Source organism: Caretta caretta, chromosome 23 (genome assembly GCF_965140235.1).
Source record: "Caretta caretta isolate rCarCar2 chromosome 23, rCarCar1.hap1, whole genome shotgun sequence".
Classification (NCBI taxonomy): domain Eukaryota; kingdom Metazoa; phylum Chordata; order Testudines; family Cheloniidae; genus Caretta; species Caretta caretta.
This window is the reverse complement of record NC_134228.1, coordinates 3,405,789-3,424,667: the sequence shown is the minus strand read 5'-3', so window position 1 is coordinate 3,424,667 and position 18,879 is coordinate 3,405,789. Positions and strand designations below refer to the sequence as shown.

Here is an 18,879-nt window from a genome sequence, read left to right as displayed (position 1 = left end):
GGGATACCAGAGTCTCTCCCCCCTAAGTCTTCTGCATTCTAGCCGCAGGGGGCTGGAGTGGATTGCGTTTTGGAGCCCCTGGGGGACGGGTGAGCCAGGCACTTTGGGCGACTTGGATGCAAAGGAACCTGTGAAGCAAAGAGGCCAGGTCTCTGCTCACCCAATCCCGAAGACTGAGCAGCAGCACGTGTCTAGACAACGCAGAACGAGCACGGGGGCAGCATCAAGGAGACCCTGCAGAAAACAGGCTTTAGGTTCCTGCGCGGGACGGTGTGGTGGAGACCCCGATCCTAGCAGGCAGAGGGGCTGGGCTGATCTCAGCAGTCATGCAGCGGGGGTGGAGCTGGCAGGGGGAGATTTGGGTTGTCAACAACCCAGCAACAGGAGTCGTTTGCTGCGCCTGGAGGCAGCTGCTCCTGCCAGGAGGACCCAGGTGCTGGGGAGGATGCCCTGCCGTTGGCTGCCACCCTACCGAAAAAACCCAAATGCTCCGGAGCTAAACAAAACTGCTCCTACCTACTCCGACCGCTCCTGTCCCGGCCCGGGGAAGACTGAGCCCGCAGCCACAGAGGGACAGGCAAAGCTGCTTCTAGACGTGGCTGGAAGTTCCAGTGTTGAGTTGCTTAGTGTCTGTCGCTCCCGGCCCCGCCTTGTCTTTGTGTGTGTGTGTAAAAACTACCATTTTGATCAGAAATTTTAAAGTCATTAAACCCCCCCGCCCCAGCTGGCCCCCCCCACCCCCCTCCCGACTCAGCAGTATGGTGCGACAGGCAGGAGAACTCCTGCCGGTCATCACAGTAGTGGCACGGTTGTAAATCCAGTTAGCGGAACCGCTGGCCCCGCAGCGGATGGGACGCCGCCGGGAACCCGGAGGGACCGAGAGAGCCGAACGCTCCTGCTGCTGATCTGGCCGTTGGGAGCCGCCGTCCCTGCCGCGGCGGCCAAAGGGAACGGCAGCAGCGCCCTGGAGAACGGAGGGCCAGGGGACGAGGCAGGGACGTGGCTGCTTCGGGTGGCCGCGTGGGGAGCGGTTAGACGGCGTGTGCGTCCCTCTCTCTCTCTCTCGTGCAGCCGGCACTCTCATCTCATCCGGTTCTGCCGCATGAGCGGCACGATGCTGGAGGGAGGCCCAGCCTTCGCCAGGAAGGGGTGTTTCAAGAGTTCGCTGGCGGAGGCTCGCTGGACCGGGTCTCTCACCAGCAAGCGGTCCAGGAATCCTTTGAGGGAAGGAGAAACCTGCAGAGGAGGAGGAGGAAGGCGCAGCCGTGAGTCAGGGGCTGAGAAGAGCGAGTGCCACTGGGAACTAGAGAAGCCACTGCCGGAGGAGCATGACAACAGCCCTAGGCTCCCCTGAGTCGGCCACCCACCCGGATCCTGCAGCAGGCAGGAACTGGACGGTCTGGAGGTGGGGAAGGGAAGGAGGGGGAGCTATGGACTGGCAAAACCTCCATCCGCCAGGCATAGAGGAAAAGCAGTGAGAGAGAAGTCTTTTGAGCTCGCCCCATTTCACCCCAGGCCTTAAGTGCCAAGTCATCTGGCCTCTGAAGTCAGACGAGGAACAGGGCGGTTGGCAATGAGTCACAGATAACACGTTACAGATCCTGGAAGACACCTCCCTATCCCCAGAGCAACCCATCCCCAGACATCAAACCTGTTTGCATGCGAGGCCCCCCCGCCGCCCACGCACCCAGAGACCCATGCTAACATGTGACTCCTCTCTGAGGGTTTTATACCATCTGTGCGCTCCCCCCACCCCCACCCCCAGAGGGGGCCAGAGGACACGGAGGCAGGGTTCCCTGGTGGAGACCAGAACGCAGAAAGCTTTTGGCCTCGGCTCGCCTGGGCACAGCGCTCTCCCCCGGGCCAGAAGCGAGTCTGTAAAATGGGTGGTTGCTGTTAACTCCTCGCTCAATGCAAAAGCCGCACAATCACTGTGAGAAAGTGGAGGTTGTGTGGTTCAGCATGCTGAAAACTACAGGTCGCAAAAGCCCGTTGAGCTCAGCCCCCGACCTGTGGTCACGACCAAGGGAAGCCCTTCAGCAGAAGATCACGTACTAACGGCTCCCTTGTGTGCGTGCAAGAAGTCCCTGCTTCAAAGAGCTCAGAATGGATAATGGGTGGGAGGGGAAACTGAAGCACAACGCGGCAATGGCTCACCCATGCACTCACTTGGAGAGCCAACAGCAGGCGTGCGAGGGCACACGTACACGTACACAACATATATGGAGAACTCATGTCCGAGTTGCATATTCTCTCTCGCAATGCAGACAGAGGGTTTTAAAAGCTACATGTCTGCAGGTCCTGCCATTATCCTGTTCCACACCTAACCCGCACTGACAGCTTCATGAAATCTAACAGGGAGGGAAGGGACTTGCCCAGGGCCATTTGGCAGGGCAGTGGCAGAGCTGGGAATCGGCCTCAGAAGTCCTGCGTTCCACTCCTGTGCTCTGTCCACTCAGTTCTGCTGCCTCCCTTAGGCTCTCGACAATCTCACCCAGGGCGCATACGAACATGGGACTGGACCTACATCCATGTCTCATTCCCGGACTTGAGAGAGTCACCGTGAAACATCAACATCCTCAGGGCTGTTGTGTGTGGAACGTCCCACCCCAATGAGTGAGTGAGCAAGTGAAAGAGCAAAAAAAAAAAAAAAAACACCAGATACAAAGGAACCCGGTTCACCAGGACTTCAGCTGGCTTGCTAAAGAGTTAGGAGCAGTTTGACTAGCCACCCCTAGGAAGCCTTTATGAGGGAGAACCAGGCCCATGCACTGCGGAACACATCTGTGGGTCTCCCCCATCCAGGTTCCTGACCCTACTTAACTCCGGAGAGGAGGAGATGACCCACACGTTCTTTACCTTGTGCACATTTTTAAGTTTGGGGGGCAGGTTGTCCCGGATCATCTTCATTGCCTTTAAGGGGGGCTCATTAAAATAAGGGGGCTCTCCATCCACCATTTCGATCACCATCACTCCGAGGGACCAGATATCCACCTGCAAAGAGAGAAGAGATGGGCGAAAGGGAAGCGAAGGGACAGCGACTGGTGATGGAATGATGGGTGGGGTGGGGGGCTGCTGTACACCCAGACCTGCCCCATTGGGCTGGGCACTACAAGATGCAGAGTGATGGACAGTCTCTGCCCCCAGAGCTGACAGCGTAAATAGACAAAGGATGGGGAGGGGAAACGGAAGCACAGAAAGGGAAGTGGCCTGCCCAGTCCAGGAATAGCTCCCAGCCCAGTCTGCTAGACAACGCTCCCTGGGCAGCACATCGGTGTCCTATTTAAAATCAGAAAGACCGGTACCTTCGCCAGAGGTGAAAAGCACCACAGGGTCTCACTGAAAGAGCGATTAGGCCACACTCCCCCAGGCAAGGCAGCCTGGAGTCTGAATCTGACCAAGACGGCAGCTGCATGTTAGAAACACCAGTCATCTGGTGTAGAAACCCAGAGCCTGGCCTGCTACACCAGATGACTGGTGTGTTTCTAAATCTGTCACCGCAGGAATCCCAAACCCCACCTCCACCAGTCTGCCCCTTGATTAGCAGGGCCGTAAGCGTGTCTAGTGCTTTATTACTACACAGACATTTCTAAAGATGCACAGGAACCAGGAACGAATGCCATGAATTGAAAGCAAGCAGGTGAGTCTTCCAAAGAAAGGGACCAAATTCTGCATTCGCACCTGTAGAGTAAAACACTTTCCTTTTTAGGACCCAAATGCACTTCTGGCTCGTTTGCCTTTATACACAGCGCCACCCAGTGGCCTTTGTTGCTACAGACGTGCCAGAAGCAGACGTGAACAGTCAAACGGATTTCACTGCTACGGGAATAACTGGCCACCAGACAGGAAGCCTCTGCAGGGTTTGTCCTGCCTTGGAAAAGTGAGAGAGTTTCAGGCAGGTTGAGTCAGCACACCGGATTTAACTTCGCCTTACGTGATCAGCTTTTCCTAGTCAAGAGAAGCCCCCGGGGTTTGGGAGCACGGAGAGAAAAAACACACCCATCCACCCTCCCTTTAGGGTATAACCGTCAATTTCACTGCACACACACAAACCAAGGGAAACCATTTCCACAGATAATTGAAATTTACAGGCAGGCATGAACGTAGGAGAGAGTTTGCTTTAAGGCTATTTACTTTGCCGATTTTGACAGGTGATGCTGACAATTTGCAGGTTAATAGCTACAAAGCTTTTAACTTTTCGAATCTGAACCTCTACAGTCATTAAATAATTAATTGTCCCCCTCGCCCCCTTTTCTGAACCTCTCCCACAACTGTGAACCTTTAGGTCTACAAAAATTGGGGGAAAAAGCACACAAACGGCAATCATCATCAAAATTATAGAGCAAGACCAACCGAATTCTGCCCCACGGGCGACCCAGTGACCCACCAGCATCCTCACGGGGCTGCTGATCCAAGGACCAGTTAGCGTCAGTGGGATGTGGACAGGCTCCTACCAGCTCATTCCACACGAGGTGCTGGGAACTTGCTCCCCTACCCCGCGGCCTAGGAAGCTAAAGGCTGCATCCACCTTTCCATCCTGCAGCCTCTAGGGTTTCGCATTGCTGGGGTTTTACCATCTATTCATCTCCCTGCAGGGTCAAAAGGTGGATCGGAGCGCTCATGGCTGTGTTGAGGCCCCTGTTTGTATCCCCAATTGGGGGGTGGGGGGGCAGGAGAGAGAGAAGCATGAGGTGCCAAGTTATTACCCAGGCACTAAACTAGGGATCGCCCAGGCCCTGACACTCCATCATTTCCCTGACACTTCGTTTCCCTGACACTCCCATCATTTCCATTTCCCATCGCTACCCTCCCAGCTCCCTTCTCTAGCAGCGGCCTCCCTTAGCCCTCAATGAGCCTTCTCAGGAAGGGGCCAGGATGAACTTCCCCCATGGATTCTGGGGCCCTGCCCCTCTAACCTTACCTCTGGTCCATAAGGTAGTCGGGAGATGAGCTCTGGTGCCATCCAGTAGGGGGTTCCCACCAGCGACTTCCGCCGTGGGACCTCTTTGTTCACTTGTGCGCAAAACCCAAAATCAGAGAGCTTCACCTAGGGAGAGAGGAAAGGAAGAGGGTTAGCACAGGGAAAACTGCTGGCAGCCGCTATACCAGCCTGCCACACCACAGCCAGCAATCCCTGATCCCTAGCAAGAAAGAGAGACCAAAAATGCAATTGAAGTGATAACCATTAAGAAGCCACGCAGATGAATATAAAGTTTAATTCTAAAAATTGTCTAAGCTGCTCAACATTCCTGTGATCAACTCTGGTTTGCAAAGTTGTTTAGTTTTTAAGTACACAATTCCTCCCCAGCCTCCACCCGCTGTGATCTCAGTCTCCAAAGGACAAGACTTACAATCCCCATACTCAGAAATGTAAAAGTCTCACAGGAGTTTATCAGTGTAAACAAAACACCCCTGTTCACATCGGCATAACCCCAAAATGGCTCAGATTCAAAAGCAAGCTTGGCAGGCAATTAATCCATAATAGCCAGGGTATAATAGGTTTGGGCCTTCTGGATGAAAGGGATGGGGGGGGGGGGGGAAAGAGACACAGGGAATTATTGAGATTTCAAAACCCACTATTGAACGGCATCTGTTGGGCCTAGATGGCAAACATCCTGGGAAATGAGGCGGATTTGCACAGTCAGACGGAAAATGGAGCCAAAGGAAAGATCAATCAGACTTTTCTTATTTAAAGCACGCCAAATGCAAATCTGCACGAGGGACTGAAGCCGCTTCCATATGATTCGCTTGTGAGGAAGTCAGATTTGTATCCAAAGGGGTGCCTGGTGAATCGAATGGACTGCCCAGAGAGGCATGGATAGGCCAAGACTCATGCCATATTGAAATAGAGACTGCTTTGTTTCATTACACAATCATTTCTAGCTCTCGTGGATTGGGTTAGGTTCTGAAGGAAGGGTGAACTTAAGACTTGTAACCATGCTGTTAAGACCTAGGACAGAGCCTGGCTCTAGGGGCTTAGAATCATGAGCCACTGAAGGGAAAAAGAGCCAATTACTTTGGTCCTGGTAGGACATTAAAAAGATGAACAATTTTAAAATGGAACTGTTATTTAAAGAGAAAAACATGGATATTCCATTACCAGTCGGACATTTAGCTCACATTTCTACCACCCTCTGAAGATGTAAATTTGAAAAAAAAAAAAAAAAGAGCTTTTTTGTTCTGCTTTAAAGGGGACACAATCAGCTTACACTAGCCGAAGGGTTTTTTTAACCTACTGTTTACAACCACTTATAAAAGGATGGTAACTGAACCAGATTAGAGAAAAAACTGCTTTCCCCCCCACCCCACATTTGTTTGCAGGGCCCAGTCACTTTCATGGTTTCCCCTGCACAGCCCGCTCCCCTCGTCTTCCACACACAAAGGAAAAAGCATATTCTACATCAATAGGAAAGGAGGTTGTAAAAACAAAAACAGAATTTGGAGAAATCCAGACCCTTGAGCGACGGAGTTATACCGACCTAACCCCCAGTGTAGACAGTGCTGTGATGACAGGAGACATAGCTACTGCCTCTCGGGGAGGCAACTTAACCACAGTGACGGGAGAAGGTCTCCTGTCGGTGTAGCAGTGGAGGGGAGCCAAGCCCCTAGTGACGACAGGACAGCGTGGAGTTCTCACACGAGTTAGCACATTGATATGGGCTTGTCTGCACTCTCACCATCACTACCCCTGAGCCGCCGCAGTCTAGCTAGTTCTTGTGAGCACGGCTAGACCGCGTAACGCCGTTCCAGCGACGCACAGCGATGGGATTGGCAGCGGAGTTGTTCTCGGGTGAGCTGCTGCATCTCCCCGGCATTCTTCCCCCGTGAAACTCCAGTGTCTGCACCGCTTCGGCACGAACCACCCCCCTCTGACGGGCCAGCTTACAGCACCACTTAACCCAAGCTAGAGATTTTTGGGAGCTCAGGTTGTGCCTCATGCTAGCGCAGCAGTGGAGGGAGCCACAGCCAATGGCAAGAACCCTGGGATGGTGTCCCTGATGAGGCCACGCACACCTGGTGGCTGAGCTTTGTGACTTTGTCCTCACCCACAACTATTTCACGTTTGGGGACAACTTCTACCCTCAAGTCAGCGGCACTGCTATGGGTACCCGCATGGCCCCACAGTAGGCCAACATTTTTATGGCAGGACTTAGAACAACGCTTCCTCAGCTCTTGTTCCCTAGTGCCCCTCCTCTACTTGTGCAACACTGATGACCTCTTCCCGTGGGTCCAGAGGATGAAGGAGACCCTTGAGGAATTCCACCTGGGTTTCAACAACTTCCACCCCACTATCAACCTCAGTCTGGACCAGTCCACACAAGAGAGCCACTTCCTGGACACTACAGTGCAAATAAATGATTGTCACATAAACACCACCCTATTCCGGAAACCTACTAACCGTTATACTTATCTACATGCCTCCAGCTTCCATCCAGGACACATCACGCGATCCATTGTCTACAGCCAAGCCCTAAGTTACGACCGCATTTGCTCCAATCCCTCAGAGAGAGACGAACACTTACAAGATCTTTGTCAAGCATTCTTAAAACTACAATACCCACCTGGGGAAGTGAGGAAACAAACTGACATAGCGAGATGGGTACCAGAAGTCACCTACAACAGGATAGGCTCAACAAACCACCACTGGCCATCATGTACAGCCCCCAGTTAAAACCTCTCCAGCACATCATCAACGATCTACAACCTATCCTGGAAAACGAACCCTCACTCTCACAGGCCTTGGGAGACCGGCCAGTCCTCGCTTACGGACAGCCCCCCAACCTGAAGCGAATATTCACCAGCAACTACACACCACAGAAACACTAACCCAGGAACCAATCCCTGTAACAAACCCCATTGCCCACTCTGTCCCCATATCTACTCTAGAGACACCATCAGACGACCCAACCACATCAGCCACACCATCAGAGGCTCATTCACCTGCATGTCTACTACTGTGATATATGCCATCACGTGCCAGCAATGCCCCTCTGCCATGTACATTGGCCAAACCGGACAGTCTCTATGCAAAAGAATAAATGGACACAAATCAGATGTCAGGAATGGTAACATACAACAGCCAGCAGGAGAACACTTCCATCTCCCTGGACGCTCTAGAACAGATTTAAAAGAAGCCATCCTTCAACAACAAACTTCAAAACCAGACCTCAAAGAGACATTGCAGAGCTACAGTTCATTTGCAAATTTAACACCATTCATTTGGGCTTGAATAGGGACTGGGAGTGGCTGGCTCACTACAAAAGCAATTTTCCCTCTCTTGGTATGGACACCTCCTCATCAACTATTGGGAGTGGACCACATCCACCCTGATTGAATTGGCCCTGTCCACACTGGTTCTGCACCTGTAATTAGGGTGACTACATGTCCTGATTTTATAGGGACAGTCCCAATATTTGCGGCTTTGTCTTATATAGGCTCCTATCACCCCCCACCCCAGTCCCGATTTTTCACACTTGCTGTCTGGTCACCCTACTTGTAATGTAACTCCCTTCTTTTCATGTATCAGTATATTTATGCCCACATCTGTCATTTTTAATCCACGCATCTGAAGAAGTGGGCTTTTCACCCACAAAAGCTCATGCCCAAATAAATCGGTTAGTCTTTAAGGTGCCACCGGACTCCTTGTTACCTTTACGCAGCGATTTATCGGATGCGGAGATATCAAAATGCGCCCTCTAGGTGTCGCTGTCCTCACAGGAGAGGGCACAGCCGGTTCACCCAGCCCCATGTGGTGCAGAAATCCTCTGTTACCGCAGGCCAAGAAGGTTTATCAGCCCACAGGCCCCCACCAGAGCTAAGGCAGCTGGGGGAATCTCACTTACCTTGCCTTCATGAGTGAGCAGGATGGAGTCGCTCTTGATGTCTCGGTGAATCACCCCTTGGGCATGGAGGACAGAAAGTGCTTTCAGGACAGCCAGGCAGACGGCGGCGATCTGCTCTTCGTTCATCCTAGAAGCAGGGAGAGGTTCAGAGCACTGACAAGCCGCCCGCCTCCTCATGCTCTGCAGTAACAGGGGGAACTGCCCCGATGTAATGCCCAGCATCAGACCGGTGGGAAGTGCTTTGCCAGCTCTCATTTCGCCTCAGACCCACCCTAGGTGGGGGAAGTATTATCACCACTTCATAGATGGGGAAAACTGAGGAAGGACTTGCTCAAGGTCACACAGAGTCTGGCAGAGCCGGGATGGAAAGCCCCAGCCTGCCTTTAGCAGATACACCCAGCTAGAATCACTACATGAACGCAGTGGGCTCGCAGAGAACTGTGGACCAACAAGGAAGACCCGCACACAATGGGGGGCGTGGGGGGTGTCAGACAGACAAGCAACTCTGAGAGCTACTCTGCAGCCCCCCTGTGGGTGGGTCCCCACCCCGCTCCTAGAACAGGATATGTCTGCACCCCCAGACTCACCTCTGGGGTACAGCTATGCTCCACACTTAACCTGGGCTCTCGCCCTACCATCTACACAGGAAGACCCCTGGCCTGGGTTTGGAGGGGTTTTAAGCCCAGCTAGCTGACCCAGCAGCATGGCTGGGAGTCAGGTCTGCTGGGTTCTGTCCCCAGCTCGAGTGGGGGTTGGGGAGTCAGGATTCCTGGGTTCTGTCCCTAGATTTTAGGCTGGAACCACACACTCTAAGGTGAGGACACCGGCTAAATCACTGGAGCCCTGATAACCCTCCAACACCCTTCCCACAATTCCTCGGAAGGAGAGACAAGTTCTCCCACAACAGAGACTGTGCTGAGACACCAGGAGTATTTCCCAGAGACCCATGGGCTGGATCCTCAGACAGCGCAGAGAGACAGTAACTCGGGCAAGGCTCTGCAGAGTGGCTGCTCACACGCGGGCCGTGCTAGCCCAGGTGCTGAGACCCAGGGAGTCCAGGCCAATCATCCGAGCTGATTGTGCAGTGTAGACGTAGCCTGTCTGGGAGTGCCGCTCATCTCTTTGGGTGGGTCATCCCTGCAGAGGGATACAGGCCCATGGGCCGGCATCTCTGGGCTAGCCACACTCGGGTTAGTGCAGCCAGTCACAGGTTCCGCGCTTCCCCCGCCAGGAGCATCGCCAGGACTTCTGGGGGCACATCGCATGGGTCTCTGTGCTGCAGGAAGGTGAGCCACTCTAGGCCTCTTTCCCAGTGAATGTGTCTGTCCTGGGCGCACAGAGAGAATTGTGGGTAGGCACTGGAGGATTATCCGCGCTCGGTGGTTTAGCCTGCGTCCTCACTGCAAAGTGCACAGGTTACCAGCCTGCATGAAAGCCTCACTCGGGTCCGCATGGGCCAGCTAGCCGGGGTTTAAAGCACCACTGAACTCAGGTGAGAGGGTCGCGTGTGGGCGGGAGCGAGGGGTTGGGGCAGCACCCGAGTTAGCTCTGCGGCGGAGAGATACCCACAAATATAACCTAACCCCTCCAGCTCCCTTCTGAGCTGCCTGTTCCCAGGGCTCCCCTCTCCTGCCCTCCGGCCTGTCACACTCCTGAGCTGGAGCTACTGAGATCCACTGGCCTGGCTGCCCTGGCCTCTGCACTGCCAGGCACGGGCCTGGAGCCTGAGACACTCTCTCACCCCTTGGCATTTTTAGTGCTCCTTTTCTACCTATGACTTCCACGCCCGCTGCCGACCTCGCTTCAGAGGCTGGGATCAGAGGGGTCAGCTGGCCCAAGCGCGAGGCCCCAGGGTAGGATTTACCACCCCCATCGTACCTGGTGTGCGTTACGATATCCGTCAGAGCTCCGCCTTCGAGGAACTCCATCACCACCCACAGCTCGTCCCCCACCAGGTAGCTGTTGTACATCTCCACCACGTTCTCGTGCTGGTAGTCCCTCATAATCACCACCTGAAAAGCAGGGTGCAGAGTGGGGCATTATGGCCGGCACCGGCAGAGGAACAGGGCTGTGGGTTTTAACAGCCGGCAATGCAAACGTGGCTGCAGCCCCGTAACGTACAGAGGAAAAGCCTTTTTAGAAAGGAGGAGAAAATAAACCTGACTTGAATGTGGTTCCCTAAAAGGCAGGGTTCACCCCACCAGAAAAGCCACCCTAGGCCTAGCTAGAGATCAGCTGGGGTGGCACTCGCTCTACAAGGAGACTGCATCGCTGTGGCATTTGCCAGGTGGACAATGGAAGTCACAGAGGGAGAGGGAACAAGGAACGCTTACTGGGATGGTTGTCCCCAGAGGACTGGGCGTTGCTGGTTCAGCGACTGGGGAGGAACGAGGCTAACGGGGACCAGGAGCACCTACGTAATTGGGGAGCCTACGTCAATTTTCAGAACTGATTTCTTGCGAGTCCAGTCTCATCAACTTTCATTGGGAATTGGGAGCCCAAGGGCCGGCTCTGTAAAGGAATTTACGCACCTAAAGATGCAGATGGGCGCTGAGTGAGATTTTTCAAAATCATCTAAGCAGGTTCAGGCACCTAACTCGTTCAGGTGCTTCTGAAAACCCTGCTGAACGCCTGTCTGCATCTTGAGTTGGCCAAAGACCTTTATCTTCAAGGTCCTGGGCCCAGGATATCTAAAAGACAAGACTAAAACTCTGCGATGAAGATCGCAGTCAGCAGCGACACCCCTATGGCACCATGAAAACTTTCTGCAATAAGGGTAAAGCTCATCTATCCAGGAGACGAGGCCGCTTTGGGGGCTGGTCTGAGGCTGCGGAACGAGCTCCCTCAGAAACGAAGTGCGAATTCCTTCTCCAACATATAGCAATGCACAGGTGTACGGGAAGTTCCAAAACATCCCCCCCAAATCCAGACACTTTCCACCCAGGGGACAGCATGACAGAACCAACCGAATGGACTGCTCCCCTTGGGGCATGCTCCCCTTTGGGGTTCCAAGCTTGCACCCCAATGAATGGCGCTGACTGCACGTCCCATGCCGCCAGCACGCTCTCCGGCCCGACGGGGACTGCGGTCCCCAGCATCCCCTGTCCGTAAGGCAGGGCTCTGAAGAAGTGGGGCTCCCACACAGGCGACTGTCTTGGAGGGGTAAGTAGCCACTCGCTCTCCCTGGAGAGGCTCACGTGTGTTAGACATGCCACCTACCTCATTAAACAACAGCTCACGTCTTTGCTGCTTCCGCAGGTCCATTTTCTTCACAGCCACCAGCTTCCCTGTGCTCTTGACCGTGGCGATGCAGACGATGCCCGTGGAGCCTTCGCCGATTTTAATGAAGTTGTCCAGGTAGGTCCGGGGGTCGCCCGGGTCAACCACCATCTGCAGGGCGGCTCGGAACTGTTCGTGGGAGACCCGCTGGGGCTCGCGCTGTGGGGAGCGGGGCTGCTGGGACACTGTGGTGGGGGGAGGCGGTGGAAGCGGCTGGGGCTGCTGGGAATAAGATGGCTGGGGGTTTGACTGGGGGATGCGAGTTAAGTGGGGCTCTGATGCGTGCGGGGAGAGTCCCGGCTGGGGCGGCTCTGGGTTTTTGGACCTCGGCTGGCCTGGCTGGTGGACCCTGGAGGAGCTACTGCTCCCACTTACTGGCCCATTGGACGCCGTTTCCTGGGGCCTCGCAGACCTGGGTTCTGCCTGGAAGGAGGGGGGGGAAAGAAAAGAAACAGCACATCAGCAGCTGAACGTAAAACAGAGAGGCCGGGAGATGTAACATCGACCCCAGGCTCTCTGATCGCTGACTGCCTTTGCACAGAGCAAAAGCCGCTTCCCACTCCGAAATCTTCCCTACCAATAGGCTGCAGGGAGGAAGAGGAAAAAGACGTCAGGGTGGCATCCTCCCATGGGGTTACCAGAGAAGCCCTGCTGAGACTGTCTGAAGAGAGACGGCAGTGATTAGAGTTTACGGATTGCTGAATGAGAGAGACAGAGAGAAAAGAGAGAGGAGATCTGCATTGGGATGGCTGTGAGGAGAGGGAATAGGTACGAAGAAAGGAAAAAAAACAAAAAAGAAACCCAGACATCCAGACAGCATCTACAGGTGTTTCTACTGGACAGAGCCTTGTGAGAGAGGCCTCAAGCATCCGTTGGCATTCCTAAGGGTGCTACCGATGGAAGGAGAGAGCAGTGATGGTGCAGGATTGCTACGGGGAGCGCGGCTGCAGCAGGAAAGGGGCAAGAGCGCGCGGCTGCTGAAGGAGCGCGCAGCGCGGGAGAGCTACCGAGAACGCAGCGGGTGTAGAGGAGACAGGTGCTGTTCCAGGAGACAGTGCAGGGAGCAAAGCTGCGTCCGCGGTACGGCAGTGCGAGGCTTGCTAGGAGGAGGACAGGGAGCCAATGCAGTGGTGATGCAGAGCATGCAGCTGCTGAAGGAGACCGGTCTAGCGGTGGCATCGGCTTGCTACAGGGCTCAGAGGCAGCGGCTCAGGGAACCGGTTCCTGCAGGAGGCAGCATGGGCCGCAGAGCATGCAGCTGTTAGAGAGGAACGAACCATCTTCGCTGCACACTAGAGGTTTAACGCCATGATGCACAGAAGTGTCCAGACAAGCCGGAAGGTGGCCACCAAACCATCCCGCCACCCACTCTGGCAGGCTGCCAGAAACACCCGCTTCGATAGGCCTTAAATCGATCAAGAGTGGATATACCTCATGGAAGAAGCCGCTTAGCGGAGGATTAACTTCGGAAGCAAAGCAGGAGGGGTGCTTTGCCTGGGGGGTGTGCATCTGCTCTGGGGGCACTGTTGGTAGGTTGGGAGTCAACCGAGCCCAAACACGGCTCAGCCTTAGCTGCTGGATAGTCAGGAGGACTCAGTTCTTACCTAGGAGACCGAGTCCTAACCTGGATCGTGACCTGAGGGGTGGGGGAACCTTTACCTGAGAACCTGTGCCCCTGACAGGGTCAGTCTCAGCTCGTGGATACGTATTAAAAGGCCGGCCGGTCTGCTGAGCTGTCTTCATCACCCCTTCGGAGACGGGGATGTTTGGAGTCCGGATATTGGGCCCGGAGAGCGGGCGTTTGTCCCGCGGGGATTGCGGGCTTTTCTCCCCGGTGTACGTGGACTTGGGTCTCTTGTCGGAGGAGTCATGGCGATCCCTCCTGACCACACGGTCGGCCGGCTCGCTGTAGTCCCTCTCCACCGGGTAGTCCCGCCTCCCATCCCGGTCATGGGCTCTGGGCCTGCCCTCCTTAGCGGGCTTGTGGTACTCAGGAGGGGGTGGCCTGCCACCAGAGTGCTTGGTGGATTTGCCGCTGGGCTCCTGCCCTCGGGGTTGCTGTGGGTGGGCCCGGGTCTCCTCCCTGTCCCGTTTCCTCTCCCTGTCCCGATCCAGCTCGTTCCTGGCTTCGTGGCGACTCCTCTCCTTGTGGTCCTTATTCCTGTCCTCGAGGGGCCGGGCTTTGGCCGGCCCCTCGTTGAGGCCGTTCTCATGGAAGAGCTGGTCACGGCGGGGCTGGAAGGGGGGACTGTCCCGGCGCAGCGAGTTGGAGCGGGACACCGACATGTTCTCAAACTCATCCAGCAGCCAGGTCAGGGAGCCGTCCTTGGCGGTTTTGTTTCCCCGCACGATGGTCTTCGCGCAGGACATGGGATGGGGGGGAAAAAAAAAACAAAACACAGACACACAGAAAAGAAAAAAAAAAGGAAAATGAAACGACTGGTGGTGAACATGACACGCGCATGGTGGCAGCTACACGGCTCAACTGCGAGACACACCAACAGGGACAAACGAGGGGCAGGTTCTTAACGTCTACCAGTTCAAGCACACGCCTCCACGCACCCTCAACCTGCACAGCCTCCAGTCCTATCCCCCTGGCCTCTCTGCTATGCCAGCAAAGGCACTGCTCATGGGCATGGTGCCTGCTATGGCCTGAGAGGAGATCCCCACCAGCTCATCTCAGACAGGAGTCACCGCAGAGCTCGCTGCTAACCCGGGACAGATCTGAGCCTGCCTCTGAGCCAGTCAGCCGCTAGGCTGGGGGATTTTACATCCTTCCTTGCAACGTTGACTGCTGTCTTTTCTCTGCAGGTTAGAAAAGCCTGAGGAGTTTAACGCTCCCAACCCCACCTCCAATGGGAATGTGTTTTATCTAAATGCCGTGATCTCTGCCCATTTATGCAGGACGTGACTTTTCCCCACCTCCACCTGTGTCTGATGATGGCTCAGTCCTCCCGGTCTCACCTGGCTGCCCTGCCTTACCAACTCCAGCCAGGCGAGGCAGATGCTTCGCATGGGCTGCAGGTTTCTGTGCACCCCACGGTTACGAAACAGAAGGCCTTGCTCGCCTGTCTGATCACGCAGGGACACGCAGCAATTACAAAACCGCAACCCGTGCCTCGGCCCAATCTGAGCGGGTTTGTAGTTTGCTGACAAAACGAACCGGCCGGTGCACATTGAAAACGTCGCCACAACCACCCGCAGACCCCACGTAACTCAGGACAAGTGACATTTGGTTGAGCCGCCCTAGGGCGGAGCAGATCGGGCCTGGAGGCAGAGCTGTGCGTGAGCCCAGGGCTGAAAGAGCAGATGGTGCCATAGGTCTGGCTCGAGGTGCAGCAAGCAGAGGCGTACGTGACAGCAGGCTTGTGGGAGGTAGCAGGTCAGAGCCCCGACCTTCTACAGCAGAAAGGATAAAAGATCCCTGGATCCGTCAGCAATCTGTGGCCGGGGCTGTAGATATTTCTGCGTGAGGTGTCTAGCACAACCCGGCCCTGGGCAGGTGCGAGTACAACCGAACCTGCGGTCATCCCAAACAAAACCACCCCGCTCGCGGCTACAGCAGGGGGACCTGTCATGGCCCCGCCAGGAAGCTAGTTAGGGAAAGAAAGAGGGGGGAGGCGAGAGAAACTCCACCCGTGCGGCCAAAGAGGCGAGCAGGGTCTGTAATAGAGACAGCCTTCATACAACCGCCAGTCGCGTCCAAGCTCAGGTCAGAACCATCTCCACAACGGCTCATCTGGTGCCCGAATCCCACGTGCAGCGTCGAGGGCTTGCAATCAGCAGCGGCTACCGTGCGGGAGAAGAGCTGAAGCGGAATGCAGAAGCCGGAGCAGAGCAGTTGCATCTCTGTTCGTTACTTGCAGTTGCTTTCAGGTCCCCCAGCCTGGCGCGCCGAGAGGGTGGCGCAGTTTGTGGCTACGGCAGGGGCCTCACGTCAGGACCCCTGGGTTCTGCTCAAAGCCGCGGCGTGTCCCGTGCAAGAGAGCTGGTGTCTAGAGGATGGGGATCCTCTCACCTTGTTAAAGAGGGGGCGCTATGAAGCTATTTGCACAGCCCTGGATGACCCTCAGAGGGAAGGGGGGAGAGGAATGCGAAGAATTGCTACTACAGGCCAGAAGCAGAGTCACTTTGGACTGTAGTCACCAGACGCCCCACGGCCAGAGTTCTTGGGATCACAGATTATAAAGCCTCCTGGCAATTGAGTTTTAAGCCGCTCGGCAGAGAGCCGAGCCTCGCCCCTCCCTCCCGTTGCTGGTTTACACTTCTTCACTCTCCTGCATCCCAGGGAGCACAAAACACCTCCACCACCAACACCCTGGGCTGCCCTGTGCCAAGCTGTTCTCCCTCCTTTGCAAAGCTCCAGCTCAGCCTTCTCTCTGCCCATCTCCAACTCTGCTTGCCTACAGGCAACTGCTTCACCAGCCCCATGCAGCCCAACCCCTCGCCACAAGAGTTTTCCTCCTTGCAGCAGCAGCTACCAAGAGCAGCCTTCCTGTATCTCTCCGCCTCTCCGTCCCATCTGAAATCTCAGCTAAGGACAACTCCTTTCTCCCTGGCCTATGCCCCTGTTTCCCCCACCCCATCTCTGTACTGCACGAAACCCTGCATGCATGCAGGAAGACACGCTGCACGACACAGGGCCTCAAGGCTGCGGGGCAAGACTCCCAGCGAGGTCAAGGGCCCTTCTGCCAGAGGAATCCCCAACTCGTTAGGGAAGATCCGAGGGCCGCTTCGCCTCAGGGCTGGAGCCCCAGCAGGCTCGGGGGGATTTCATTTGAGGGCCTTGGCTCACGTCTCGGTGGAGGGGCCCTGGTTTTGCTACCAACATGCCGATTAACAAAATGTGCAGAGGGAGGGGCTCTCTCCTCCAAGGGGGGCCTGGCCGACATCCAGCTGCAGCAGGCTCTCGGCAGGACTCCATTTAAGAGAGGTAAGAGGAGGGGTGGAATAATTTAGGCTGTTTATTACTTGGTGGCCCACATCCTCCAGAGACCTGCCCGTGCCAGGGCCTCTGGGATCACTGGAAATGCATGCAGGGGCTGTTGCATTTGTAACACCCTTGTGAGCACACTTGATGCCAGTAACTCCCGGGAAAGCCTTTCAAACAGGGAAGATTTTGAGGCCAGAGCGTGCAAATCACTGCATACGTTTCCCTTCCTGCCCCCAGTCAGCATGGGCTGGCCAGGCCCCTCCCCCAGCACCGGAGGCATCGGACACCCCAAGACTTTATTAACCAGGTTAGAAGCTGCGTACAAGAACGGCAGCAGTAGAAAGTGATAATACTGAGAGGGAGTTTGCTGAGGCAGGAGCAGGCGTGATCGAAGCAAGAGTGGGGATGTGGGAAGGAATGCTTGGTCCTAGCTAGGGGGTGGCACACTGCTTGGCTTCTCTCTCTCGCTCTCTCAAATACTCATCAGGGCACTGTCCAGGCGTTAACGAGTTAAATCCTAAAGAAAGCTGCGATTGTAGGAGAACAGTCCTTTCAGGCCTCAGCTGAGATCAGGGGCCCTTTGTGCATGTGGTCACACAGTCCCTGCCCCGAACAGCTCACAATCTAACTTAGTCTAGTTGGGGTTGGTCCTGCTTTGAGCAGGGGGTTGGACTTGATGACCTCCTGAGGTCCCTTCCAACCCTGAGATGCTATGATTCTATGATGGAACATGGGTGGAAGAAAAACACACTCCTTTTTCTAGGAACTGAGGCACAGAGCAATGAAGAGGCTTGCCCAAGGGCACCCGGGGAACAGAACACCGGTGTCCTGACTTTTAACTACTTCCTCCTCCTCAATCCAGGAATATTTGAGTGTCCAATCACAGACCTTGCTCTAGCCACTCCCCGAGGACTTCCTTCCCTTGTGAATCTAGAGATCTGTAAGACCAGAGTCCTACACCCTGAGGTTCCTGCACAGCGGCTGACTCAGGTTGCCATGATCCTTTGGTCTCCAGAAAAGTAAGAAGGTGCCACCTCAAATCAGGAGGCCCAAAAGAAAATTGAGACTATTTGTAGACTGTACAGTCTTTTCTTGTATGTGTCCTGGCTGTACCGGCCTCTGCTATGGTGCGGAAACGGCGGCAAAGCAAAGGGAGAGGTTATAAGTTCTAGTCACCCAGACCACATCCCCAGGACCCCAGTCAAGTGGTTATATAGCCTTGGAATCCAAAAAGCACTTAAGGAACGGCTCAGCGTGATGGGAGTCATGTCCTGCGAAGGTGCCTGCTTCCTCCTTCTGCCTTCACTGCACACTGCTGCAGTCCTCTTCATGGCTTTCACAGGCAGCTCCCGCCTGCCCTCTCTCTGAACCGCAGCCCTGCTTTCAGCAACTGTATGTGTGTGTGGGGAGAGAGAGATTGGGGGGGGGTGATTGACAGCACTGGGTAATTTACGAGGGCAGTGTCACACACGGAATGACAACAGGGCTTATTTTTAAACATCTATTGCAGAGCAGTGCGGCAACCCGCCTCCCATCCCCCACCACACCGTCGCCATCACCCCCAGAGCACCGCAGGCCATCCTCAAAGCTGCTCCCCAGCAAGATCAATACATGGGAGTTTGCTCCAAGCCTCTGCCTGCACAGCACACAGATTTATACTGTGTCGCGTCTTTCACGCAGAGCGCATGGTTGCCTAGTGGCTGACATGCAAGCCTCCAGCCAGAGCAGCTGAATCTCATCCAAGCAACCCCAGCCGCATAAGCTTGAGTCCCACGCTGCCAGGGAAAGCGGTTTTGGATGCAGATGAAAGATGAAACTGCTCCT

The 18,879-nt window shown here is 55.0% G+C and overlaps 1 protein-coding gene across 7 annotated transcripts in view; it reads right to left on the bottom strand.

Moving 5' to 3' along the window:
• Positions 1 to 748: 748 nt before the first annotated feature.
• PAK4 (p21 (RAC1) activated kinase 4) overlaps positions 749 to 18,879 on the bottom strand; it is a 92,887-nt gene continuing 74,756 nt past the window's right edge. For 6 of the 7 annotated variants that reach the window (XM_048832942.2, XM_048832939.2, XM_048832944.2 and 3 more), the window contains exons 3-9: positions 13,782 to 14,477; positions 12,063 to 12,545; positions 10,722 to 10,855; positions 8,844 to 8,970; positions 4,922 to 5,047; positions 2,860 to 2,994; positions 749 to 1,236 (exon numbers count right to left, since the gene is read on the bottom strand). In XM_048832942.2, the coding sequence (XP_048688899.1) occupies positions 1,081 to 1,236; positions 2,860 to 2,994; positions 4,922 to 5,047; positions 8,844 to 8,970; positions 10,722 to 10,855; positions 12,063 to 12,545; positions 13,782 to 14,477 (1,857 nt within the window). In that variant the 3' untranslated portion in view covers positions 749 to 1,080. The remainder of the gene's footprint in view (positions 1,237 to 2,859; positions 2,995 to 4,921; positions 5,048 to 8,843; positions 8,971 to 10,721; positions 10,856 to 12,062; positions 12,546 to 13,781; positions 14,478 to 18,879) is intronic. The other variant, XM_075122354.1, reaches the window with a different exon arrangement.